The following is a 26767-nucleotide window of genomic DNA, read 5'->3' on the forward strand; positions in this document are numbered from 1 at the left end:
ACAAAATATACATGACACACATTTCACATTTATTTTCTATTTTCACATACCATATCTTACACAATAAAATACTGAACACTAACTGGAATTTTTTTTATTTAAATTAAATAAATATAGTATGTATCGAAATAAATAAACGTTGAAGAATTTACCAAAATACATCGTCAGTAATATTTCAGACACAGAGGGTCTTTGGCCAAAATGGCCACATCTCGGGTGCATTGACCCCGTTCTATGATACGGCATCTGCGAGTCATATCTCGGGTGCAACCGTGTTATGAACATAAGCATATATCGGATACACTGCATCCGAGATACGCATGTGTTTTTATTTGGGTCAGTGCATCCGAGATATGCGCGATGTTACGGGCCCATTTTTTATATATAACATTACAATATTTTCGCAAAAAAGCATATACCAAAATGGATAAACAAGTACAGTCATACATGACTTATGCACTAAAAAGAGTCATATATTTGCTGGAGATCTAAACATAAGTAATGAGAAAAATACATAATAATAATGGTAACTAACGCCGTTCGGCGACAGGATCCAAATGGTGTCCAGTCCAACATCCAGGAAGACGAGACACCCTGAGAGGACGGTATGGACGAGGACGAGCAACTGGTTGGCTGGCAGTGGATGGTAGCCGCTGGTGTGGTGGTGGAGGAGCTGTTACAATCATGAGAGGAGGCGTAGGAGGTGGTGGCCAGACAGAACCGGACAAAGGTGGTGGTGGTAGAGATGGAGCTGATAGTAGGGTGATAGAGTAGAACCAGACTGGTGTGGTGGTAGAAGAGGAGCCTGGTAACACCTTGGAGGAGCTGAACCATACTGTGTGGATACACCGCTCGATGTCCCAGTTGGTATCCTCTCTCCGGTGGTGATAACGGCTGGCCAAGTCATCCCTCGCATCACCAGTCGCCCCAATGATTTGGAACATTTCATCGATGTTTATCTCAACATTGGATCCAATGTCGAACTGGGGCTAGTCCCAAGCAGTGACATCAGCGGAGTGGTGACTGGGGATGGAGGTACCCAGCATAAGCCTCGTAGCCACGTCAGCCTCATGGTCAGTGAACAATGCATCGGACGACTGCCCTACATGTGCATCCGGAATGTCAACTTCAGGTATATATACTCATGTCATGCGTACTCAACCTCTGGACATCATCGCGAGGTTGCCTCTTCACCCGTCACCTTTGATCTGGGACATCCCATGGTAACTGTATTTCATCTTTGTGACTAGGGGCTGCATGGAGGATATCAGTCGGTGGGACTGCTGCTCTGGAATTGGCCAGGATGTCATCACCGGAGAGATGTATGACTCTGTAATATTGCTGCCACCAGGCAAAGTACTCCTGTGTCGGGCGAAGGTCTGGATGACCATCGATGGTAACCAAGTGTTGTTCTTGGTAATGGCCTCTGAATAGGTCGCACCACTCACGGTGCTGGTCTGGCCGCCAGGTGTCATCTCCCCTGGTCGTCTTGAAAAGGTGCTCATCGACGTTCACTGGGTCTGCTGGCCTGTGCTGCTTCCCCCTAGCTGCCTCTTCACTCTGTCAACGTGATGGAACTCGACAAAGTGAAAGCAAACGATAGGGACGACAACCTTTCATGTATAAAGCTCTGCGTCACCCATGAGCCCGTCCGGCGTAATTTGACGTAGCTCTTCATCGTTGTACGGTGTACATCAAAATTGTTGACATAACATTTAAGGACATTCATTAATTAAAAAATATACCAATGCATGAAAAAAAATACATAAATCAGACTCTATCATACCTGCTTAAATGTCAGTGTATCGATATCACAACGCAAACTCAGCATCCTGCCATCATGACGATCTCTGCTCTGCTGCCCTAACCCTGCCAACCTATATAGATCAAAGATAGTCTTACAGAATTTCATTAATTATATTCTAACCTATATTACGTGTCTATTACATGGTAAGTTACAAATTAATTACAACATACACATACCTGGAAGCAAGTGGGAACCTGACGACATCGTAACCCGTCGAACTAAAATACGGGAACCTATGGTAAATCCACGATATAAGAAGCGGTATACACCCTGTAATGTCCATCACATCACGTGATGCTGCGATGCACAGCGAGTGATAAGTATGACAGAGCAGTGCAGACCCCATGACAACTGGCTGTATCGATCGAAATCCTCCAGCAGCGGTAGCCATCTTAACGCACAAGTGTAGCCGACTTGTCCGTGAATAGAAAGCCCCCAATCAGCATCATCAAGTAGCATCGGGCATACTGACGGAGAGTCTCCGAGGCTGCCCCATTAGGAATATGTGCCACTCGGTTCTTGAGCCACGTCATCCTGACCGCAAACCCCTATTTCCCTCCCTCCGACTGTGGCAGCGGCCTGGCGCCCAATAAATCCTCAACCCACTCCCATGTCAGGTGTCCGTGACTCTCCAGTAGTGTGCAGTCCAATGTGGTAGGCAACATCCTGAAGTGTAATGCTAGCCTCACCCCACGGAAGGTGGAACGTATGGGTTTCTGGCCTCCACCGCTCGACAAATGCAGAGATCAAAGAATTGTCAAACATAAAATCCCTCAAATCTACTGCATGCCTAAATCCATCCTCCCTTATATAGGACAATAGGATGGGTGGCGACAGGAGACCGAGTGTCACACGGCGTGGCAAAAGTAACCGTGATCTTTGCAATTTCTAAAACAGATAACTAATACATATTAATTACATCTAAACCATTAATTGTCCCTAAACATTACTAAAACTTATAACACACCTACATAAGCATTTACATTATATGTAACAGATACTTATATTCTAAGTCACTAAAGACTAAGAATCTAAACCTATTACTAACTAACAATAAAAAAGGTTAAACTACTAACCTCAGAGTCCAACACTCCAACTACGTGCCAAGTGTTATTCAGTCTATTGATGTCTCCTTCGCAGACATATTGTCGATGGGCCATATTGACAAGCGGATAAATGTCGGTCAAGAATTACCAAAAAGTTTTTTTCCAAATCAACGTCGCAAAGTATAGTCTCAACCGACGAGATTTTCGCTAGTCAAAGTTAAAATGTGTGTCACAAATAAAATCAATAACCGGGAGTAGATTTCCGAGTCGTTTTTCCTAGGAGTTGACACAAGATACACATCATTGGTTAGGATTTCCTTGGGATTTTTGAAGTTGAGAGCAAGAAAAATAAATAACTAGAAATTAGAACAATAAATAACTAGCAAGAATTGACAATTAATCAATATAAAAGGTCTTGGTTAGGGGTGAGAATCGGAATTTCTATCCTCATTGTCTTTCCCAAGTGTGATGGTAAAGGCTCATCGCTCTTACTTAGTTAACCTCTAACAATTGAAGGAAAGTCAAGTGAATACAATTAACTTTAGCTCACAAGTCCTAGTCACTTCATGAGAGAGACTAGAGTTTGTGAGATTCAAGCTAATTAGCAATCTTCAATTACCAATCAACACTTAGTATAACAATTCAAGAGGCTCCAATTACTTAACCCCAAACCAAGCAAGGAAATCTACTACATGATCATAGATGACATTTCCTCAAACACTTAGTGAGCAAAGATAAAAGACATGATGAAAGCGAGAAAATAATCTAATTCAAGTTACCACTAACAATTATCAACAATAACAAAACAAGCAATAACAATGAATATGGAAATAACTCAATGCATTAATAAAATTCAAGATTAACAAGATTCAAATATGAGTTTAAGATAACCAAATTGAAAATATTACTAAAGGAATTAAAGAAGAAAACTATAAGGAAAATAACTAAGAGTGAAGGTAGTAGCAGTTTCTCTCAAGATCCAATTGAAAGTAAACTAAGAAAACCAAAATCCTAGAGAAAAGTAAGAGTTTCTCTCCCTAGAATTCAAAAACTAATCAAAAAACTAAAATTAAAGTGAAAAGTGTCTGTCCCCGCTCCATCCTCAGCCTCTTGTCTTCATTTTCGGGCTTGAAACTGGGCCAAAAGCAGCCCAAAAATTGTCCCCAGCGTATTCCCTTTACTGAGGCACGTGACACTCGCCACGCATACGCGTCGGGACCAGCTTCTCCAAACTTCAATTTCTTGTGTTCTTTCCTCTTTAGCATGCTTTCTCTCCATCCTCCATGCCATTCCAGCCCTATAACCCTGAGATCACTCAACAAATGCATCACAACATCGAATGGTAATATGAGAGGATTAAAAATTAGTAATTTAAAGGCCTAGGAAGCATGTTTTCAATCATAGCACAAAATTTGGAAGAAAACTTAAAAACATGCAAATCATATGGATAAGTGTGAGTAAAGTTGATAAAATCCACCCGATTCGATCCAAAATAACTCATAAAATAGTGGTTCATCAAATCTCCCCACACTTAAACGTTAGCATGTCCTCATGCTAAACTCAAGAGAACCAAAAGAGTGAAGGAAAAATGGTAGGACTTATGCAATGCAACCTATCTATATGAATGCAACTACATGCTAAATGCTTCTACCTACTTGGTTGAAAGTAGATCAACCTCCAAGAATATATGAACAAGTAGGGCTAGATCATGTGATGATTCATGAATTCCACTAATTCAAATCTCAAGAATGAAGTTCAAATAGTACTGCAAGAAGAAAGCTCATGAAAGTCGGGAACACGGATTGATCATCGAACCCTCACCGGAAGTGTATGCACTCTAATCACTCTAGTGTTCGAGGGTCGATTCTCTCGATTTTCTACTAATCCTGCTTTCTAAAGGTTGCTCTTCTTCTACCAATCAACAAAAATTTTATGCATGAATACACAAAACTAGTGATCCTGCGGACCGGGCTCCCGACCAAAACAAGCGATACAGTTCTCCTCCAAAACTGGTGACTGTTGTCTATTCTACCTGTGACGGGCTCCCCATTAACCGGGATGCCAAGTATATGTGTCACGTCTTCCAGCATCACTGTTACTTCGCCGACTGGAAGGTGAAACGTGTGGGTTTTTGGCCTCCATCATTCCACCAATGCACTCAAGAGTGCAGAATGGTCTCTCATTTCGCCTACTCGCGAAACGTGTTGAAACCCAGTCAATGCTAGAGTCACTGCACTACCTCGTTAAAAGTCTCTGGCGAATCCAATTTTCTATAGACAACAAATTCCTAATAGTCTGCAAAAAGAAAAATGATAATTATTAATATTACTTCATAATTATAATTAGTGTTAACAATAACATTAATAAAAGTATTAATGACAACCAGCGACAACAATAACTATCACAATAATAATCATAATAATAAATTCTAAATAATAACAATTAATAACTTATTCAAACAACAACAACAACAACAACGTAGTAGTAATAATAATAATAATAAAATTTTTAAAAATAATACTCTGTTAATAATCTATTAATTATTATAGTTATTATTATATTAAAAAATAATAATAATAACAAGAGAATGATAATTTATTAAATAGTATTATTATCTTAATAAATAATAATAATAATAATAATAATAATAATAATAAAATTAACAATAAAATTATTAGTTAAAATATAAATAAAGAACATAGAAATAAATATATTTATTCATCATAAAATAAAAAAAATACTTACCTATTGAGAATGATCCAGATATTTAATAATGTATTTCTCAGATAAGGTAAAATTACGAACTATTTTTTCTTCCTCCCTCACTGAAACCCTAAATCTTCACTGTGTTCTTCCTCCCACACTTACCCCTTTCACCCCTCAATGTCAATCCTTTCACTCTCAAAACACCCTCACCACCATAGTATAAGTCAAATGGTAACTTCTTCACGACCTGCGTTTTGCTTTTAAAGACGCGCTGCATCACTCTCTTCAACACGTGTCATGCATGGAGGGGGAAGGTTGTCAATCGCAACTTGCGATTTGCATGTCCGGCTTGCCAAACACAACCTGCGTTTATAATTTTTAAGCTGGTCAAAGTAGTAGGTTATGTCTGCATGCAAGAGGTAGGGACACGTTTCGAGACTTTCTTCTCGTTCCCTGCCAAACGCAAGCTACGTTTTGCAATTGCATGCAGCTTTTATGTTTTTTGTTCAAGTCAAAAAATAACCTGAATTTTGCAGGTTACTGACTATAACAGATCCACATATATAGATTACACACCATGCAACAATATATCTGGAGATCACCATTTTTACTTCCATTAATTAATTAATTTCTGCTTACCTAAGAATAATGTTTTTCTTTAAACAATAATTAATGGGGAGAATTTTTATATCCTTTTCTATGGATTTTTTAAATGTATTTTAACATCTTTATAAAGTAGTCACTTTGCTGGCAATATCTACAATTTTTTATTTAATAATTTATATAATAATAAAAAAATTATTTTTATTATTTTTCAAATTTGTTAATAAAATAAAAATTATATAAAATTATTTAATAATTCTCGATTATCAATTGAAGATACTTCCAAGGATAAGCACGTGAGTTTTTAGGAATTTTTTATTTTAATAAATAAAAATTAAATGTATTAATTACCGATTTAAATAATTTTAAAAATTATTACCAAAATTCGTCGCCTTTCCTTATTTCGTTTACACTGTGAACGAGATGGGTGTAAATGAGATACGTGTAAAGTCATCTCGTCCACATTGTAAACGAAATATGGCTTGGTGACGGCTATATATATAACTTGTTTACAACATTTGACTGGGCGCTAGTTTGAACTTTTCAACTACTTTCTCCTCCCTTCTACCCATTTCTAAGCATATAATTGATACTTATGACGATGGCGCACCCAACTGGTAACGACAGAGACATCAACAGGCTGAACGAGATTTTGCATTACGACAGGGCAGCCGACTTTGCGGTTAGTTTTAATTTATTGTATTTTAAAAAAATCCTATATAGATAAATGTGTGTATGTAGCTATGGTTATGGTAGTAGTGAAGAAGTAGAATATAGTTTATATAGTTAGTATGCAATAGGGTACTGGTAGAAATTTAAAACTCTTTTTTATTTCACTTGTCTTATGTTGTTACTAGATAACTATTAGTTTGGAACACTATCTAATTTACCCTTTTTAATTTTATAATTAAATTTTTTTTATATCAAATATAATAAAACTTACAGAATAAGATTTTGTAAAAAATATGCAACTAAATTTGTTATTATTTCCGCAATCACTCGTATGTGATGCGCACGATGGCAGAAATGGGCAAGTATCGTGTACCCTTCAAGACGGCATTGATGCATTTGGATAGATTTGTAGTCATGTGACCAAACCGCCTACCACTGTTGCAGTGTTGGAGCCATATCTCTTTGTTGAAATGACCAGCCCAGTCCGCCATCGACAGGAACACTCCCCTCAAGGCCTCTTTGGACTGTAAGCGGCTTTTATAAGATATTTCTTGCCCTCGGCTGACTTAAAACGAGTCATGAAGTTAGCGGCCATGTGTCTAATGCAGTAAGCGTGGAACGCCCTCGGAGGATGCCAACCACTATCATCGGCACTGAATGCAGCCATGATGGCCTGCGATCTGTCGAAGATAACAAGCAGACCTTCCCGTGGGGTGACATAGCGTCTCAGATTAGTTAAGAAGAACGACCACGACTCGGTACTCTCAGACTCCATAATGACAAAAGCAATAGGTAGGATATTGTTGTTGCCATCTTGTGTCACCACTATAAGCAACACCCTACCGTATCTGCCATACAGATGCGTGCTATCGACGGAAACAAACGGCCCTCAATGCTTGAATGTCTCAACACAGGAAGGAAACACCCCAAATACTTTATTGAACATGCTGCAGTTGCATACCAATCGGTGCCCATCGTAGTACGATACGGCCCGTAGCTCACAAAGAGTCCCAGGGAAGCAACTCTGCAGCGCCTGAAGTAGCTTCGGTACCTTGTTGTATGACTCCTCCTAATTCTCGTAGATCTGAGCAATTGCCTTCTGTTTTGCCATCCAAACCTTTCTGTAGGAGGATTTGAAGTGACAGCCCTGCTGGACCGTACCTTGTAGGACAGGGATATTGACAGAGGGGTTGGACTGTATCAACGGCAAGATGACCTTACAGATGAGACTGCTATCCAACTGTCGATGGTCCTGAGACATGGTGGGTGCTAAACAACTGTGAACACCTCCCTCCGAACCTCTCTGACAGAATAAAATAGCGATGTTTAGGTGGTATGCATTGAAACTCTGTAATCTGTAAAAACCATAAATGACTAAGTACAGTTCAATAAATCTTGAACTCACCAGTATCCGAGGTTCTGTCGTAAGGCAATACGGAGATTCCATGGACAACCATTTCCAACTTAACGGCGTTGCATATGGTACTTTAGTCGATCGGATTTCGATCACCCGGTACTCTGCACTCAGGCAAATACTGTGATTTTTCACACCCTGCATCATTGCATCTCGGCATTTGAATCTGTGGCCGACCCGAAACTCTACCCCACCTTCTAGATTGTAATCCTCCTTCCCCGTGCTGGAAAACGGAGTTCTCTCATGTATGGCGTCCAGATCCAACATGTGACTTGGTACATCGGATAGCGCTGGAATTGGGTTGGGGGGAGGGGGGAGGCAAAAATAGCGCACAGCTGCCTGAACGGGCGTCTCTGGTACAGACTCCTTGTCATCACCCCCTCGGAAGAATCACTGTCGTCACTATCGGCAACATACTCCTCGTCAGAGTCTTCCTTACCCACCTCTATATCCTCCACTGGAATGGCGACATGAATAGGTGGTGGTGCGAGAGGTCGGTCGTCCTGTACGTAGGTCGAGTGAACAAAACTACCGCCACCAACATCTCCAAACTCGGCAGAAAGCTCCATCACTTGCTCCGCGCATGATTCTCCCATGGATGTCGAACATCAGTCGCACATGCTCGTCCCCTATAATCCGAAATAGTCGAAACCGGAACATTTCATTATCCAGCGATGCCAGCAACCTATAACCCACCCTTCCAACCTCCCTCATTTTGGTGCCTCCAAGGTTGCTCAATATCAAACTCTTCAACTCGGACAACAAACTCACACGTTGAGTATGCAACAGAATCGAATTCTCACACTCAAATATCACCCCATTGTCGCCATTTCTCATACGACAATTGGGGTAAACACACATAATCTATGTATACGCTATTACTGGCCATTATTGCCTTCCTTTTGTGAAAAAACGGAATAGAAGAAGATTTGAAATGAATATGGAGAATCCCAAGTGTTAGACATCCTTTTATAGCTGTTGAAAAATTGTTTACACATATCTCGTTTACACGGTGAACGAGATGACTTTATACGTATAAACGAGATATACACGTATTACGTTTACGTATCTTATCTCGTTTATACTCTAAACGAGATACGAGTAAAATAATCTTATTTATACAGTAAACAAAGTAAAATAAAGCAACGAATTTCGATAATAATTTTTAAAATTATTTAAATTCGTAATTAATTCATTTAATTTATTTATTAAAATAAAAAATCCGAGTTCTTGAGAGTAGTTTCGCAAGTTGGTTTCATAAGAATTAGTGGAGTAGCAGGCAAATAGTAACGAGTGGATAGGGATAAGATCGAGGAGGGATGCCACGTGGCATTGAAGAACTTCTTGTGCAGAATGAAATGAATGAGTCTCCAATTATGTGCAAATGTGCAATGGCTGCTATTCCATCAGGATGGTGTGCGGCCCACACAAGCATCCGCATCGAGAAGAAGCGGTTACCTTTCTTGAGAGTGGGAGCAAAACTGTGTGTGCGGTGCTGCAGTGATGGCAGTGAGAAGGAGGAGGAGAAGAAGAAGAGGCTGTCTGAGCAGTCTTCGTGGGAAGCAAAAGACGCACAAGGCAGAGACTATCTTTACAGGCTCGGCAAAGAGGCCGATAACATGAACATCGCCGTCGGCCAACGTGCCGGCGTCATCGACTCCCTCTTCGTCGGCGATTTTCTCGGCAAGGACTCCGACATTGTCTTTGATTATCGCCAAAAGGCCACCAGGTCCTTTGAGTACCTTCAGGGCGATTATTACATTGCTCCTCTCTTCATGGTAACTAACCAACTAACCGCCATTTTCAGTAAAGATCCTCTAAAACGAAGATTCACTCTAGACTTTAGATCTCTGAATTCAATGTCAAGTTCTATTTTTAGAACCTTGCTTTAGAGATCACGTACTTCACCAAATGTATTTGTTTATAAATATTTTTAACTAATTTTCAATGTATATTCTGTATTTTAACATGAATTTTGTACGAATCACTGATTCGATGGTTGATATTTTGTGATCACGGAGCATGGTTCTCTAAACATAAATGAAAGAAAAGATAGAAACATCGAATTTGATTTGCATTGGCCTTTTCATTTTCAATATTTCATTTATGTTTTCACTTAGTGTTCACAAAATTAAAACATTGAAAATGGAAAAACCAACCAACGAAGCCTTTAAGATTTTTCTTGTTCATATTCTCATGAGTACATACCATACCCCCTTAGTAGTAGATAAAATAATGGATAAAAAATGATATATACATATTAAATCAGCTACGGTATATTTTAGTATAAATACTAACCTTAGACAAGCCAAATTGTCATCCCTTCACTTCATCGTTGATTGGTTTCCTTTTTTATATATTGGATGGTATTTAATTTTTTCAGGTTCTCTTGACTTTCTTTTGACAGGACAAAGTTGGTAAGTTCTCTGAAACTGGGTCTTCATCAACAAACTCTCATTACTCATTCATTTTGAAGCAATATAAGACAGATTGGTACACCATTTATTTTTCTCTTTCCTACAAGTGATTCAGACTTGAAAATAGTCAATACTCAATAGTACTATTACTATTATGATTTATATGAATATATCTTCTTCATGCTGGAATCCGTGAGATAAGTGTATATTTTGTTTAAAGGAAATTTACACTTAGTTGCTTGCAATAACTCAAGTGTTTATGACTTTATGATGATTGCTCCTCCACTATTAAATTTTTCTAATTTTGAAGTGATAATTGTACCCAAAGATGGACATTATTGTAACATTTGTTTTTCCTATGTATGCAGTATGTCACATTGTGAAGAACTACCTTGCTCATCTCCTCAATACTAAAGTTCCTTTGATTCTAGGTATATAACAAACTAAAAAAATACAAATCAATCTTCCTGTTAACTTATGTAAAATGCGAAATAAAGTAAAACAATATTGGCTACACAGTTTCTTTTTTGGGATTTGTAGTCAGTTTGTGCTGCTAGTGAAGGTACCAAATTTTAAACTGGCAGATATTTGGAACAAAGAGATTATTATCTTTTCCTTAAAAAAGAAAAACTTTCTTTTCTTGGGAATGTGATATTGATATTCCCTAGCTTGATTATTTAGTCTAGTATTAGTTCACACTACTCAACTCAAACTGAATCAGGGTGAAAAGGTAAAACATATGTATAAAAGAGAGTGATTTCCTCATTCTATTTTAAATTCACCTGCATTTTTTTTTCACATTCTTTCAGGTATCTGGGGAGGAAAAGGGCAAGGGAAATCATTTCAAACAGAACTTATATTTCAGGCCATGGGAATTGAACCTGTAATTATGTCTGCTGGGGAACTAGAATCAGAGAGGGCTGGTAAGTTGTTTCTTTTACACAGTTTTTCATTCATTAATAATTTCTTATTCCAAACACTACATATTTGAAGAACTACCTGAAAATTCTAGATAATATTTATTTTTCATTATTTCTTACCTTTAGTAGAATATGTATAATTATGAATACATATACATGTACAGTTTCTTTGAATTCACCATCCTACTTTTCTTAACAGGAGAGCCAGGAAAGCTGATTCGTGAACGCTATAGAACGGCATCTCAAGTGGTCCAGAATCAAGTTAGGAGTTTTAAAGTTTTCAGTATGTCTTGGTTTTTTATGATAAATTTTTCTTTATAAATTATACTTTATACTTTATGTGATCGATTATGGAACATTTGGCATTGGAAAGATAATGTTCTATTTTCTTTCAAAAGAAGTTGAATGCTATGATTGTATCTTCCGAGGTAATGTGGAATTGTTGCATTAAGCCTTCATGTTTAACATATGCTGATGTTATGCACAATCAATTGAATGTAAATAACAAAGAAAGGAAGCTGAACATGACTCACTGAAGTCTGATATGTCCAGTCCAATGCTCTGCTAATTTGGCTAAAATAGTCTTAAATTGTTTATTCCAGTTTTACCTCATAGCTCTAGCTGCACTATAAAATTGGAAAAAAGTTGTTGCAATTCTTTAATCTGCTGATGCAATCTACTATTGTGTTTGTGCCTGATACAGGGAAAAATGAGCTGCTTGATGATCAATGATATTGATGCTGGCCTCGGTAGATTTGGTAATATAATATTCTCTCATTTTTGTTCATTACAGTTTGATGGTTTCCATAGTGTTGCAGTTGTTTGGCAGAAGTGTTAGCTAGTGAACATAATTTTCTTGTTTTCGTATAGGGAATACTCAAATGACAGTCAATAATCAAATCGTTGTTGGGACACTTATGAATCTATCAGACAATCCTACAAGAGTAAGTATTGGCCAAGATTGGCGAGAATCGGACGTCACCAACAGAATTCCAATCATTGTGACAGGGAATGATTTTTCAACTATTTATGCTCCACTGATACGTGATGGCAGGATGGATAAGTTCTATTGGTAAGTTTTCATCCTTCATATTCTAGGATTATTGTACTTATCATTCATGAATTTCATTAAAGTTCTGATTTTTGAGGGTTAGTATTAAGTTTTATATTGGTTTTCCAGGTAGATATTTTGATGTTTGACATGATTGTTAAAGCTACATATTTTAACCATGTAATGCTCCCTAAGATGTTCTATGTGAATGTGGAACAGGCAACCTAACCATGAAGATATTGTGAATATCGTTCATAGAATGTATGAAAAAGATGGCATACCTAAGGATGAAGTAATAAGGATTGTGAACACATTTCCTAATCAAGGTGAAATTTATCTGCATCTCATGTAGGTCCTAAAACGTTTTGACATTTCTGTTGACAACTCCATTTCTGATAACTCACTTTGACATTGTTTTTTTTTAAACGATATGGTAATTGACAGCATTGGACTTCTATGGAGCTTTAAGATCACGTACATATGACAGATCTATTTTAAAGGTATTCAGATTCCCAAATTTGTATTAAGATACTGACTTTCCATTTCAAAGTACCAAAATTCAATTACCTTTCTCCTTTACTACAACAAACGAAGTCTTATCCCACTATCCTCTTTATTATTCCATTAGATGTTAATGGTATATAGGCTTTAGATGCAATGAAACAAATGATTAGTTGAAGTTTCCTACATTGACAAAATTAATACAGCAAAATTTGTCAATTCCCTCCTTTTGGTAACTTATGAGTTAAACAATCCTTGGTTCCCCAATCTGTGTTACGAATATGGATAAAGATCTGAATTTAGAACCCTTAATTTGTGTGAAGGCATATCTATTTAGCACCTCACATCTACTTTTTATTTTAAGCAAATGACTGTATTACAAATTAGTAGTGCAGGTATGTGAAAAAGAGTTGTATAGTTGAGAGGTAATGAGATAGTTCCCTGTTGCTTAAAGGCATCATCAAGTCATAATCAAGTCTCTCAGACTTTGTTGGTTTGATACTAGTTCCTCCTTCCAAAGAGGAGTTCGATGTTTGTATTAACAGGATGCAAATACAGAAACGCGAGTACAAGAATCTATTTTCTTTGTCTCGTTGTTTCTCTATGTGTCTGGAGACAGTTTCTAAACAATAGAACCCTTTATTGAAATATTTTCATCTAAAAACATGAGTTCATGACAATGCTTATGTCCATATGACCTTGGATTGAACTTTAGTTGTGAACACTGGGAGTAACAAGTATTAGAGTCCTGACCATTTTGGTCATAAACCTTGTGTTTATGAATCCTAAGCTCATATGCAGCAAATAGCAGTAAATTAGAGATGTCCATGCTCTTTTCACTTTTCTCCTCCTCCTTGGTTCTTTTTTTTTTTTTTGGTCCCCACAAAATCACTATTAATTAACAGACACACATTTCTGGTGAAATTTCAGTGGATTGAAGATATTGGAGGCATTGAAAATTTTGGAAAGAAATTTCTCAAGAGAAAAAAGGACCAGAGTCTTCCTGTATTTATTCCTCCAGAGGTAAATTAATAAGACCCTTGAACCTCATGAAATGTCCTGCTTATGCTTGTAAGGCTGATGGATATTCGTTTTTTTTTTATCAGATAAGCATTTGATGAAATATTGCTTATGTTCATTTTTCTGTTAAAAATGATACAACATAGCCAAAATTAAGTAGGTAATGGATTTTCTGGGATCTAATGATTTTATAACTAATATTGTATCTCTTGCTATTACTCTTTTTTTTTTTGTCTTTTTTTGTGACTATCTCTTTCTATTACTCAGATAAGTGAGATCAATTCTTTCACTGACAATATTTTCTTGCTATTCCTATCATTTGTTAAATAGAGTTCCACATAGATAATATTATTCTTCAAAAAGGGAAAAAAGTGGATAATGTTTTTGGAGTCAGACAGGAGTTATCTGCTTGAATATCTTAGCATTGTATTCCTCTCTCTAGACATTGTTTTGCTTAATGCAAACGAATGCAAAGGGAAACTGACAGGTTTTCGGTGTTTGGATGGAATAGCAAACAATGGAGGCTTTAGTTGAGTCAGGTTATTCTCTGATCAAAGAACAACAGTTAATAATGGAAACTAAACTTTCAAAGGAATACATGAAGAATATACAAGAATAATATAGAAGATGCCGATGTGATGCAACAGTGCAACTCATCAAGAATGATGAATGGATCTGTCTGAAACCCTTCTGAAGTTGCAATGATAATAACTCTGATCTGATCAGTGTATTTATCTCTACCAAATTCTGTTTTTGTAACTAGTATAACAATGATAAATGTTTAGTTTATATAAAGAGATTGATGAAATATGTTCATCTTCTGACTTTCTCCCCTGGTTACCTATCTTTGGTAAATAAACAACTATTTCTTTTGGGGAGAAAAATACAGTATGTATTTCAAGTTCTTCAAGAAACTTTTTTTTTAATGATTTAACTAGCCATCTTGGATTACCAATACCAAAAGTGTTGTAAACTGATAAAATATTTTGCTGTGATTCATAATTTTCATCGTGATTAAACAAGACTACACAACCAATTTGAATTAGTCAAGTAGTCAATTCACTTGTCCACTTAAACAAGTATTGAGAGTTCGAATTTTGCTTTGCAATAACTCATTAACTAGTAGCAGACTCTTAATAGAGTTCAGATCCACAACGAATTAGTCTTTGGCATGTTGAACTTAGAGATACCGTGAGCAACCAAGCAACCAAGCAAAATCGAGACTACACTGGTTTGAAGAATTTCTTTTTTCTTTTCCTTGGTAAATGAATGACAGATATGGGGGACATTAAAAGGAAAAAAAAAAACAGTACAGTAATCCATCTTTTTCAAAATCAATATAATACACGGCTGAAAATTTTTCAGCTCAGGACAACAATGATCGCCGTCACTAAAGTTATTCTTTTTCCCCACGCCATGGTGATGGTGAATGAATGAAGCTTCAGAATCCATTTGAATACATTGCTGCGTGTTAAGGAAGTGGAAAACAAAGATAACGTGGACTGTAGTCCCTACACACTTGTCCATCGTTATGGTACTAGTCATCACCTGTAACAGATTCCACAACAAAACCTCAGAAGCAACATTAAGATTTTTTTTCAATTCTATAAATAATTGTGTTCAGAATTTTATTGTTTTAGCAATTATACCCTTGTTCAATGTAACTCATTTTAAAAATAACTGTCGCTTTCACATTTTAAGTTCACTGAAAAGTAAATGTATCTAGATAATGGGATTGTCTAAATACATTAGTTTTTCAATGAATCCAAAACAACAATTGTTTTGAAACGGAGAGAATAATGCAAAAGATTATGGGTTAATACACGTTGGTGTAAGTTTTGATAGGTCAAAATAATACCGTAGGTAACAAATGTGCTTGAAATGAGTCCTAGTGTTCAAGCACATTTGTTACCTACGAAACTGTTTTGACCTATCAAAACCTCCGGAAACCAAAAATAACCCACTTTGTACCTATAAGGACGAAAATGAGAATCAACACCAATTTTGCAAAATACTTTTCGATCATTTTCTTTGCTTAAAACTTGACAGTTAGTTGATACACGAGGAAGAAACAATAATGCCAACTTGGCAGTAGCAACAAAGTAGAGCTTGTACAAGCTTTCAGCTCCATTATATAACTAACTACTATGAATTATGAATATATCTTTCAGTAAACTCACCAGTTTTAGGGTCTACATGTACGAAGAAACTGGCAGCGACAATAAGATAGCATAATATAAGCATCAAGCCTTTAAAATAGTTTGAGGTTCCTTCCTGCAAAAAGTAAAAGTAGTAAAATATGAATTATTTGCATAAAATATGAATAATAGAGAGAAAAACACACTTGCAGTGCACCACATACTGAAACCTCAGTTCATACTCCAAGGGCAATTTGTTGATGTTCCACGATTTACTAACAAAATAGTTATGATTTATGCAATTAAACTTGTTCTTGCTTTATTTAGTTACAGGGCACAAAACAAAAATGTCAAAGCGTTTGTGAAATTCCGTTGCACAAAACATAGATTTTTTTAGGTATTACTTTTGTGGTGTTGACTAATTCTTGATTTAGGTTTACCATGGAACAATTATGCCAGAAGCTTCATATGTATATTTTGGATTTGGATTCTCTAAAATGAGGAATCCTTAAACGTTCCTTACTAAGGAGTGTTATACTCCTTGCTAATTAAACAAATATTAGCTCTCTATTCAGTATATTTTATATCAATGGTTCATATTTATGATTTACAGTTTAGAGTATAGGATTTAGGGTGTTTTATTTTTTGTTTCTCTCTTTTTAACTTTAATAGAAAGTTAATTTTCATTTACTTTTTCTAGAGCGCATTAGCATTTGTGGTCTCACTAAATGGTCCAAAAGAGGTCATCCCCTCCCTTACAAACATTATCACTTAAGAAGATTTCCAATTTCGTAATTTTCTATATACAAATAACAAATTATTGAATTGGTTCAGAATTTTCCCAAAACCAATCTATCTCTATCCAGTCATATTGGTTTTTCACTCAACTGCAGTAATTTAGACACTGAATCCTGTCATAACTAAACAACACGAGAAAATTAATCTCCAATTATGGCTATAAAATACGGAAACAAAACAGCACAATTCATAAGGGAAAATAAGGAGGTGCATACCTGCATCATAAATGCAACTACCAGCACCGTGATAAAAAGTGTGGCGGTCTCAAAGAGTTGAAAATTCAAGTCCATTTCTTTTCCCATACACCATCCAACAACCACACAGAATGGGATCTACAAATTTAAGAGAATAAGAATCATCAACCTTTTCTCCTATGATGATCATGCTTGTTGGGAAAATGTTAATAACTGAAAAAACATGTTCCTATGAGATGAAGTAATCTAGGTTAGTCTGAGCCATTTAATAACAGGACCGTGTCTGAGCCACAACTTAGTGGTTAGTCTCTAGGATGACTCATTCGAGCTTCGACTCCCATATCCCTCCCCTAAATACCTTCTTGAACCAAGAGTAACTCCTAACTTTACTATCTTTAGTTTATAAAAGAATAAATAAATACACATTTTTTTAAAGTACAGGGCCATACCACAAACATAGATATCTGTGTAGATGATCCAACAGCAACTCCAATGGTGATATCCTGCAGAGAGATTGAATACATTAGCAATTAAACAGTACCCTCAGATAAAGAGTAGGGGCTCCAAAAGCCACTTACAAGTTTGTCCTTCATGGCAAACATGATAGCACTTGCATGTTCTGCAGCATTGCCAACAATTGGGAGCAAGATGACACTGATAAATGCCATCGACATATTTAATGACTCAGATGCTCCCTGAAAGAGACAAAAGACGATATATCAAACACAATTGATGATGCAATGGTTGTGGACAAGAACAAACCGAAGTTATTTATTGTCGACAAAGACAGGTAGGACACTGTTCTTCAGAGAATCAAGTCAATTTTTGTTCTACTTCAAACTTCCTGTCTGTTTCAATTCCCGTTATGTTTTCAAATCATTCTTGTTATAAATTCTGGTGTTCATTGTTCAGTGATGTGGAGCTGGTCATGTACTACATTTGCACTTGACCTATGTTTAAAAACGAATCAGGGTATCTTCACTTGCATTGCTATGTAAAAGTAATTTCCCAGATACAATTGAAACTAGGCCCAACAAAATACAAATAGTGACCTTATTCCAACTTTGAACTTTTGTCGGTACAAATAAGAGTATAAAGTCTCTGTTTTATATCATGATTATATAAAGACTTATTAATGAGAAAAATAAACCTCCTTCTACCTGTTCATATCATCACCAAGAATTTAATAATTCGATTCAGGTTAAACCAAGAGTTGCATTGACAAGGTTAAGAACAAGGATATGCTGTATCATCTGAATTTCAACATTAAAGAATAAAACGAAATATAAATTAAGAAGAAACTATAAAGATCCCATTTCAACATTAGAAGAGAAAAGAAGCTTCAAGGGTAGATGGATGCTGAAGCATAATGATCAAGAAATTCGGGAAGATTTTAAAGCTATACCTCTATGGCGTCTACAAGGTACCCGGACAATAAAGATACCCATGCCGTCAAGATAGCAAGCCAGACTATTGCTTCCGCTTGAGTTAATTCAAGTTCTTCCTCCTCATCTGAATTTTCACCACTAACTCCTTCCTAATCACAAAATATGGAGATTAGACATAGAGGGGTCAATTTTATGCAAGAAAAACGTGTAAAACAGCAAAAGGGCCATTGAACATACATAAAAACTTTATAACCACATTCACTTATTTTCTTTCTAATGTCAAAATATAAAATTCTAATCACCTAAAAGCAACAATTAATCCCCTGCGAAAAAAATGAAAAAACAAAGAAAGCAGAGAAAGAATGGTTTTTCTTATAATGAATGCTGCAAAAGAAATAATCCGCTTACACAGTTACACTGAAATCAACCAACACGCAAAGCTAGATAACTCAACTATGCACATCTTAAGTGATAAACGTGATTTTATGAAAGAGACCAGAACCATTATTGTCTATATCTAATCCTCTGTGACAAAGGGGACAACATTTTTTATTAATATTAGCTAACACTTTGAGCCAACACCTTATTTTTATACTATTAGGAATTAAGATTTAGAATTTAAAGTTTAAAATTTCGTATTTAGAGTTTAGAATTGGCCAAATATTGGCCAAAAATGATAAATTTGTTGGTCATGTAGCATTGCTACACTTATACATTGCTGGTAGAATGGTGGCATTTTTTCAATTAAAAAATAGTCATATACCACCAATTCTTGGTTACGTTAAATAATGTGAACATTAAAAAAAATAGAATAAAAATATGGTTTATCGTTAATGTGTGGAATAGTAATCAAAATGTGAGATTAGTCAAGATGACAACTTCTTTAATCTATCATCTTGGGTTTCATCAAAAGTAGGAGTGGCTAAATTCTTTTGTTTTATTTAAGAAAAATAAAGCATACTCTAATCTTCTCTCCAATCCTCTTTATATATAGGTATATAAATTCGAATGGAACTTATTGCACATATATGAGGTATGAGAAATGCTAATCTTAACCTCATTGAGTGAACATTTGCATCACTCACTCATTTTGTTTTACTATAATATCCCTTTCATCTTCTCTCCATGTTAATGATGATGATGATGAATTGATGATATTGATATATAGGGTTATGGATATTTCTCTCTCCTATTAATTATTTGTGGTGTAATTAAATTATTTAATTATATCATATATTATTTATTTAACTGCTTAGTAAAAATTATATACCAAAATCTTATATTACTAGTATCTAGACAAATTTAGATTTTTCTATTATTATATTTTTATAAAAGGTTAAAATGATAATAATCCACTTACAGAAAACAAAATTGAAAAAATAATAATATAATAATCTAATTTTAGAAACACACATTCCTTTAAGTGTTTTGTTTTTTATGGGGAAAAAACTAACATAATAACTTTTTATAATGGAATTAGTATTTGAAAAAATAATTTATAAAGTTAGCAATTACTAGGAGAGAGAAATTTATTTAGTACAATGGATTGAAGTACTACAATGGATATCTTCATTAACATGATTAAAAAATAAACAAATTGAAGCAACATTTGAGTCCAACAAAAAGAGTGAAAGTTGCTAAAAAGTAAAAAGTTAGCATTGCTCTATATAAAGGATTTTTGTCTATCTAAAAACTGTAGATAAGAAAAACATGTGTTATCAAAGAAAAACTAAACATAACCAATGAAAAGAATATACTGTCAAACTAAATCTTGTATAGAGACCGAGATTAGAGAGACAAGGAGAGGAGGGGAAGAGGTGGGAGGGCCCTGGATTCATCACCGCTAGGTGCTAGTTAACACACACACAGTAAAAATCCATTCATCTCCTCCAAAAATGTGAGATATCAGAGATTTAAACATCTAATGTTTGCTATGCAGAGGAAACTTAAGGGATGACAAAATAATGAATAATCATACACCACTAACCTAAGAGGGCATCCCGGTGCACAAGTATCCCGCGTTAACGCAGGGTCCGGGAAAAGGATACACCCAAAGGGCATAATATACGCAGCTTAACCTGATAATTACATCAGTGGCTGTTTCTATAACCACTAACCCAAGAGATACAAAGAAACAAAAAAGAAAAACTAAACCGGCCACAAAAGAACATACCTCATCCACAGGACTATAAAGATTGGGCTGGCTCTTAAGTTGAAAAAAAAGGTAGCTGGCATACGCGACTAGCATTACACAGCTGCTAAATCTTGATAGAGATAACACCGACTTCCCAAGGTGAACCTCTGAATGAGTAAAGTGAAGCACCGCCGGGAAAAGTATGCCCATCACAGCCATCAACAGCAACCCGGAATTGACAACAGCAGCGGCCTGTTCCAAAGGCCAACTACAACGTGAACTCTGTGACATCAGGAGGACACAAACACAAAGAAACAATTGCTGCAAGCAATAATTTCAGTCAGATCATGATGATATCTACCTTATTGAAAACCTGCACCTTTTTGTAGTGGACAATCCCACCGGTAAAGAATGCACATCCAAGAACTAGGAGCATATTCGACAAGATTGAGCCCAGTAACGATTGTTGAACAACCCTAATCATGTCGTTTTTCAATGCAAAGATTGATATAATCATTTCGGTTGCATTGCCAAATGTGGCATTGAGCAGACCCCCAACTGCACACACACCAACAAAAATTCAGTTCAATTGACACAAAAAAAAATAAAAATAAAGGAATTAAGCAATAACATTTTTTTTATCAACAAATTAAGCAATAACTAGAACAGGACAAATGAGAAAGAAAAAAAAAAGCAGAAATTTATTAAACAAAATATGTACAACATAGTTATTGACCAAAACCATCTCCCGATTAAATTGATCTACAATATTCAGCCTTAGATTATACTCCCTCAATTCCAAAAATCTGGTACATTCATAACTGGATACATTTTGATACACCGAATGGTTGATGTACCAATTTTTCAAAATAATAAATATTTCAGAATGGAACAAAGGAAAAGATTTGAAGTAATATACCTGTTGGTCCCGTGTAGAATGCAAGTTGCCTACGTAAGAGTAAATAGGCGCGAGCGTTAGTTATAGTTATAGTAAGGTAATACAAGATCAAAGGAAGAAACGTACTCAGTAACATAACCCAAACGTTCTGCCAAAGGAGCAATACCCAACAAGCTGAAGAAGAACACCCATCCCTATTACGAGATTACAAAGATTGATGTGAATGGCAATGGAATATAAAGAGTGGATCGAAAAAAGGAAGGAAATTAAGCATACATGTTTTCCGGTGAGGTAATGGAGGGCAATGGCGAGTGGACCAAAGGGGAGGAGTAGGTTGATCTTGGCTTTGATTAAGACTACATAAAGACTCCTGATTCGTGTGATCCGCAAAAGCCTGAATACAGAAGATTTGGGTAAATCTGGAGAGAGCACGGCCGCCGTGGTGGTCTCGAAACTGAAAGCATGACTGTTGCGATTACTGTGATTGTGATGATTACCATGACTGTGACTGTGACTGTGACCGTGATGAGTTAGTCCTCCTTTCGTCGGCGAAGACGAAGAGGAGGTAAAGGAAGTTTCCTCCTTCAACGGAATCTCCTCTTCTTCGTCGAAATCTGGAGACTCCATCCGCATACCTATCTACATCAAAGTTGGAAAGTTAAATAAAACTGCCTGCTCCAACCAACATCGTAGATCCAAAAACAAAAGCATGAAAGTGCGAATTGCAAATTACTTCCACTTGTGCGAGTATAACCGATTGAAGATATATAGCAGCTAGCAGCGCCAGCTAAGGATCCAGCTCCGGCGAAGTCGAATCGGTGTCGGTGGAGCCCACACCGCGGCAAGGCAGGGAGGAAGGGCAGTGGACTGTTGTACCAGATACAGCTCACTCAAAGGGGAGCAAGAAAATATTTGTATTTATTTATTTATTATTATTATGTGTTGCGATTTTGGAGAGCAGGGGACTAGAAGAAGAAAAGAAATGGAAGAGGAAGAAGTGGAGGAGGAGGAGGAGAAAAGAAAAGGAAAATAAAGAGAAATAGAGCAGATTTTATTTGCTTGATAGATAGATACTAGAGGTTAATTTTGGGTAATTTTTTTGTTTGAAATTTCTTTGCTACTATTGTTGTTGTGGCTTGGCTTGGCGTTCGATGGCCGGCAAGTTGGCGAATGGAGAGTCACGACTAGGAAGCTTCTTGGAAGCTACCAAACCTCTTTCTTTGTTCTTACTTCATCTTTATTTCGATCCCCTCGTATATCTATAATCCTATAATTAATGCACTATATTATTATTATTAATTCATTTGGATTTAATACAATACATGTGGATGTAGATCCTAAATTTGTAATGCTAAATTACCAAAACACATATCTCGCGCGAGTACTTTACATCTTCCTTCTTTCCGCATTTGTCTTTTCAATTTAATTAATTTCGGATCCCCACAATTAAATGTCTAATGTCTAAATCTATCTAATTTGCAAACCGCTCGCTGGCTCGCAGCATGTCTTTTGCTAAATTTGTTTATTACCGTGTCATTCCAGAGGTCATAATATGCAATAAATAAAAATACGTTCTTTTCCTGCCTTTCCGAAATAAAATATCATTTTAATAATTTGAATTGGTTATTGTTGAGGAAAAAGTATTATTATTGTTGTTGTTGTTTAGCAATGAATCTATATTAATAGGGAAAATATAGGTAACTAATAACATTATTGAATAATGTGAATTAATAGAGTTAACAAAATAAATTTAATAAGTAGCATTAAATTAGGGTGTAAGAAATTGATGTTCATTTTTGTTTAAAAAAATTAAATATTTTTTGAAGAAATAATATATTAATTATTGAATATATATTTATTTACAAAGATAAGATAGTAAGACATAAATAAAAAAACACAAAATTGTGTTTGGTAGGTAAAACATAGACAATTTGTATATTTCATGTCCTTCCTGTCAAAAATATACAGAAACACAATTTATTATTAGTTCTATTTATATTCAGTTTATTATAAAATAAAATATAAAAATATTAAATTTTATATCCCTATTTCGTATATCTTATTTTTAGGTTTTATTTTATTCTGTCGTTAAAATTAAATACAATCTTGAAAAATAAACTAATTGTTTCATAAAAAGATTATGTGTATATTAAAATTTAGTTATTAAATTAATTATTATGTATTTTATATATTTTTATATTCATATTTTTTTAATATATGTTTATAGTAGTTAATTTTTATTGTATACTAATTTGGTTGACTATTTTATATGCATTAATTGTTTCATATGAGTTTTCGTCTCAAGTTTTTTTTTTTTTTCTATAAAGAAATTTCTCTTTTTTTTTTTCAAGGGATGTTAAAATTGCAATTGACAAACCACAAACTCATTTAAAGAAAAAATGGAGAAAATTCATTCACCTTCATAATCTACCTATAGTGTCGTGGTGTGCATATTTGTCTATTTGAATTTCTGATTTTGATAAAACAACTAATACTTTAGTACAAATAATAATGTATTGATACAAATGGACCATAACTACTTAACTAGCACATCACTGAAAGCTTGCACTGGGCATGTTTATCATCCATGCATATAAATTATAAAGAAATTGACGCATTATTACGCTATTTGTAGTCTTATCATCAACTCATCAAAGATTGATGTTTCTTCTAAGAAAATTAATTTTGGAGGTTGACATGAAAGGATTGAATTCTACGCTTATGACCAACGTTTAAAGTTAAATTGTTGCTCAAAAATATATTATCTACCAAGATAAAAAAATTCATTTGAATTATTTTTTTCTAATAAAAATGCTTTAAATTTTGTTATTGACGAAAATAATGTTAAATTATTTTATAATATGATAAAAATATACATTTGTGAACTGAGACATTTTACTTTAACAAAAATTAACGATACAGCAAATGGAGTCTTTTATGTGACAAACGAGACTCTAACATTTGCAAGTGAGTCATGTTACATTTTTTCAATAATAGAGCAACTCTTACAATTGATATTTTTTTACACATTTTTAAACTATTTGAGAATATTTTAGTCCATAACTAAATTCGAGAACAATGTTATTAGTGCTAAAATAATTTGAGTATATTTTTAATAATTTATCTATTTACCAAATTTTATTCTTTTTAAGGAGTTTTTTGTTTTCGAAAACCAAAAATTGTGAAATTTTTTATTTGGTCCTAAAATTGTGAACTTTTGTAAGCAATCAGTTCACTTCCAATCTTTTAACGCCCACGAACTGAGTTGATGGATCATATGAATATCTCCATTGTCCACAAGCTAATGATTCGTCTAGCACAACACTTTTTTTTTTTCAGAAAAAAAAAATTGTATACCATGTTGACAAAAATGTACCACATTTTTATTTTCATACTTCAGAGTACTTTATTTGCAAGACCTAAGTAAAAAACTAAACAAAACAAAAAAAACATGGGAGAAATGAGATTTATGATAATTTGTTTTGCTTGGATTGCACATGAATATTACTTATGTATATTGTAAAGTTACTAACAAAATAATCAAATTGAGTTGTTTGTGATTAATTCACTAGTCTATTTAAGTTGCGGAAATTACGTAGAAAAAATGTGTAAAGCAGAAATCGTTAGAGAATGTAACGATTTCTGAAAAATATATACCGTTGTTGGGTACAACAATTTATGAGGAAATAATGAGTAGCATAATCTCTGCATCCTATAGCAGATTATGTATCATTCAATTAAACTTATACATTTTGTTATACGACTATTTATGATTGATTATAGTTGTAATCTTTTTTATATTCACAGAACATAAAAATTAATTCTTTCCTTAAACACTCTCAAAAAATCATAAAAATAGTTTTTAATATTATTAAAAAATAATTTTAAATATGTTTTCTATACATATTTATTGTTGCTTCTAGAATAAAAATAAAATTTTTAAATTTTACCACGATAACTTTTTGTAAGAATAAATTATTTGAATAAATTAAATTTCAAAATTTTTAAAATAACATATTTACAAAGATAATTTTCAAAAATGAATTAAATTTTTTTAAAACAAAAAATTGAATATTGTGCTCTTATTGTCTAGAATAAAAGACTATTATACTCTCTATTTTTTCAAGTAAATAAAGGTGATTGTTATTAACATATTGTGCTTAAAAAATGATGTTTAATTTGCTAAAAAAATAAAAAATTAATATTTAATTTAAAAGAATAAAAATAAATAAATTTTTAAAATTTGCTATAAAAAAAAGTTAGACAAAAATTAGACACCACTTCATAAGCACCATATAATTAGCTATAAATAAAAAATAAAAAAAGTAAAATAATGCACCACCATGCAACACAACCTTCTATTCTTAGTTAATGGTTTTTTTTCTTATTTGATAAATAATCATATTATTATTTTAGCGGTCAAATATTAATTATATTATAACTATCTTTAATCTTGTCAAAAAATATTGATACATGTCTAATTATTAAATTTCATATTTTTTAATTTTTTTAATAACAGATTAATTTCAGACCCTTCTAATAACTCTACCTTGGCATATCCAAAAGATTTGGATAACAATAATGTACAAATAATCCATGTATATATAATCCACTACAGGGTGTCAGGGATTATGCTACCCATTATTTCCTCATAAACTGCTATATCCAGCAGTAATTACACATTTTTCTACGTGATTTACACTATCTTATCTCGAATTACGTACAAGTTAAAAATCGCTATCGCGTTTACATAAATATAGAAAAATTGTAAATATGTCTGTTGTTTTAGAAAGTTATAGTCTAGTAAATTTGGAGTTCAATTAATTTATTTAAATAACTTGCCCTAAAAAATACTAAAAGAGTATATTTTAATGGAGTAAATAGCTAAAAGTGGTCTTTAAATAATTTCAAATCACACAATTCAGTCCTCAATATATTTGTATTATTTAGATGATTTTAAAAATTACTTTTGTGGAATAGATTAGTCTCTTTGTAACTTTTAATCAAATTTGATGATAAGATAATTAAGTGTTTAAAAAAATACACTCTTAAAACAAATT

The 26767-nt window shown here is 34.5% G+C and overlaps 2 protein-coding genes across 9 annotated transcripts; one reads left to right on the forward strand and one right to left on the reverse strand.

The window, feature by feature from the left end:
* Positions 1-9514: 9514 nt before the first annotated feature.
* On the forward strand, positions 9515-15112 carry LOC112790787 (ribulose bisphosphate carboxylase/oxygenase activase, chloroplastic). 7 transcript variants are annotated; one of them, XR_011881201.1, is made up of 11 exons: positions 9515-10026; positions 10656-10665; positions 11034-11096; positions 11475-11588; positions 11785-11846; positions 12289-12343; positions 12456-12657; positions 12856-12984; positions 13081-13136; positions 14068-14160; positions 14244-15112. XR_011881201.1 is itself a non-coding variant. In XM_072235680.1 (11 exons), the coding sequence occupies exons 1-11, from the start codon at positions 9568-9570 to the stop codon at positions 14639-14641; spliced, it is 1263 nt and encodes a 420-aa protein (XP_072091781.1). In that variant the 5' UTR covers positions 9517-9567; the 3' UTR covers positions 14642-15112. The 7 variants fall into 7 exon arrangements, 4 of the variants coding, with proteins under 4 accessions (XP_072091781.1, XP_025689144.1, XP_025689153.1 ...); XR_003196907.2 differs by having other exon boundaries at positions 14669-15112; XR_011881202.1 differs by having other exon boundaries at positions 14645-14757.
* Positions 15113-15389: 277 nt separating this feature from the next.
* LOC112790773 (vacuolar cation/proton exchanger 3) lies at positions 15390-22940 on the reverse strand. 2 transcript variants are annotated; one of them, XM_025833329.3, is made up of 12 exons: positions 22441-22940; positions 21984-22342; positions 21834-21901; positions 21729-21757; positions 21171-21367; positions 20849-21061; positions 18693-18824; positions 17866-17982; positions 17737-17790; positions 17309-17425; positions 16338-16431; positions 15390-15705 (listed from the first exon to the last, which is right to left on the reverse strand). In XM_025833329.3, the coding sequence occupies exons 2-12, from the start codon at positions 22338-22340 to the stop codon at positions 15695-15697; spliced, it is 1389 nt and encodes a 462-aa protein (XP_025689114.1). In that variant the 5' UTR covers positions 22341-22342; positions 22441-22940; the 3' UTR covers positions 15390-15694. The 2 variants fall into 2 exon arrangements, with proteins under 2 accessions (XP_025689114.1, XP_025689122.1); XM_025833337.3 differs by having other exon boundaries at positions 21984-22346.
* Positions 22941-26767: the final 3827 nt, after the last annotated feature.

The sequence above is a fragment of the Arachis hypogaea genome, chromosome 1, assembly GCF_003086295.3.
Source record: "Arachis hypogaea cultivar Tifrunner chromosome 1, arahy.Tifrunner.gnm2.J5K5, whole genome shotgun sequence".
In the NCBI taxonomy this organism is placed as follows: domain Eukaryota; kingdom Viridiplantae; phylum Streptophyta; class Magnoliopsida; order Fabales; family Fabaceae; genus Arachis; species Arachis hypogaea.

Bases quoted from the DNA above. Each gene is read 5' to 3' on its own strand.
- LOC112790787 (XM_025833348.2), top strand. From the start codon at position 9,568: ATGCCACGTGGCATTGAAGAACTTCTTGTGCAGAATGAAATGAATGAG. The intron at 11,589-11,784 runs GTAAGTTGTTTC...TTTTCTTAACAG, and splicing joins ACTAGAATCAGAGAGGGCTG to GAGAGCCAGGAAAGCTGATT. The intron at 14,161-14,668 runs GTAAATTAATAA...TGGATGGAATAG, and splicing joins CTGTATTTATTCCTCCAGAG to CAAACAATGGAGGCTTTAGT.
- LOC112790773 (XM_025833329.3), bottom strand. From the start codon at position 22,340: ATGCGGATGGAGTCTCCAGATTTCGACGAAGAAGAGGAGATTCCGTTG. The intron at 21,062-21,170 runs GTAGATATCATC...CCTTTGGAACAG, and splicing joins AGGTGCAGGTTTTCAATAAG to GCCGCTGCTGTTGTCAATTC. The intron at 17,983-18,692 runs GTATAGCTTTAA...TGTCTCTTTCAG, and splicing joins ACCTTGTAGACGCCATAGAG to GGAGCATCTGAGTCATTAAA.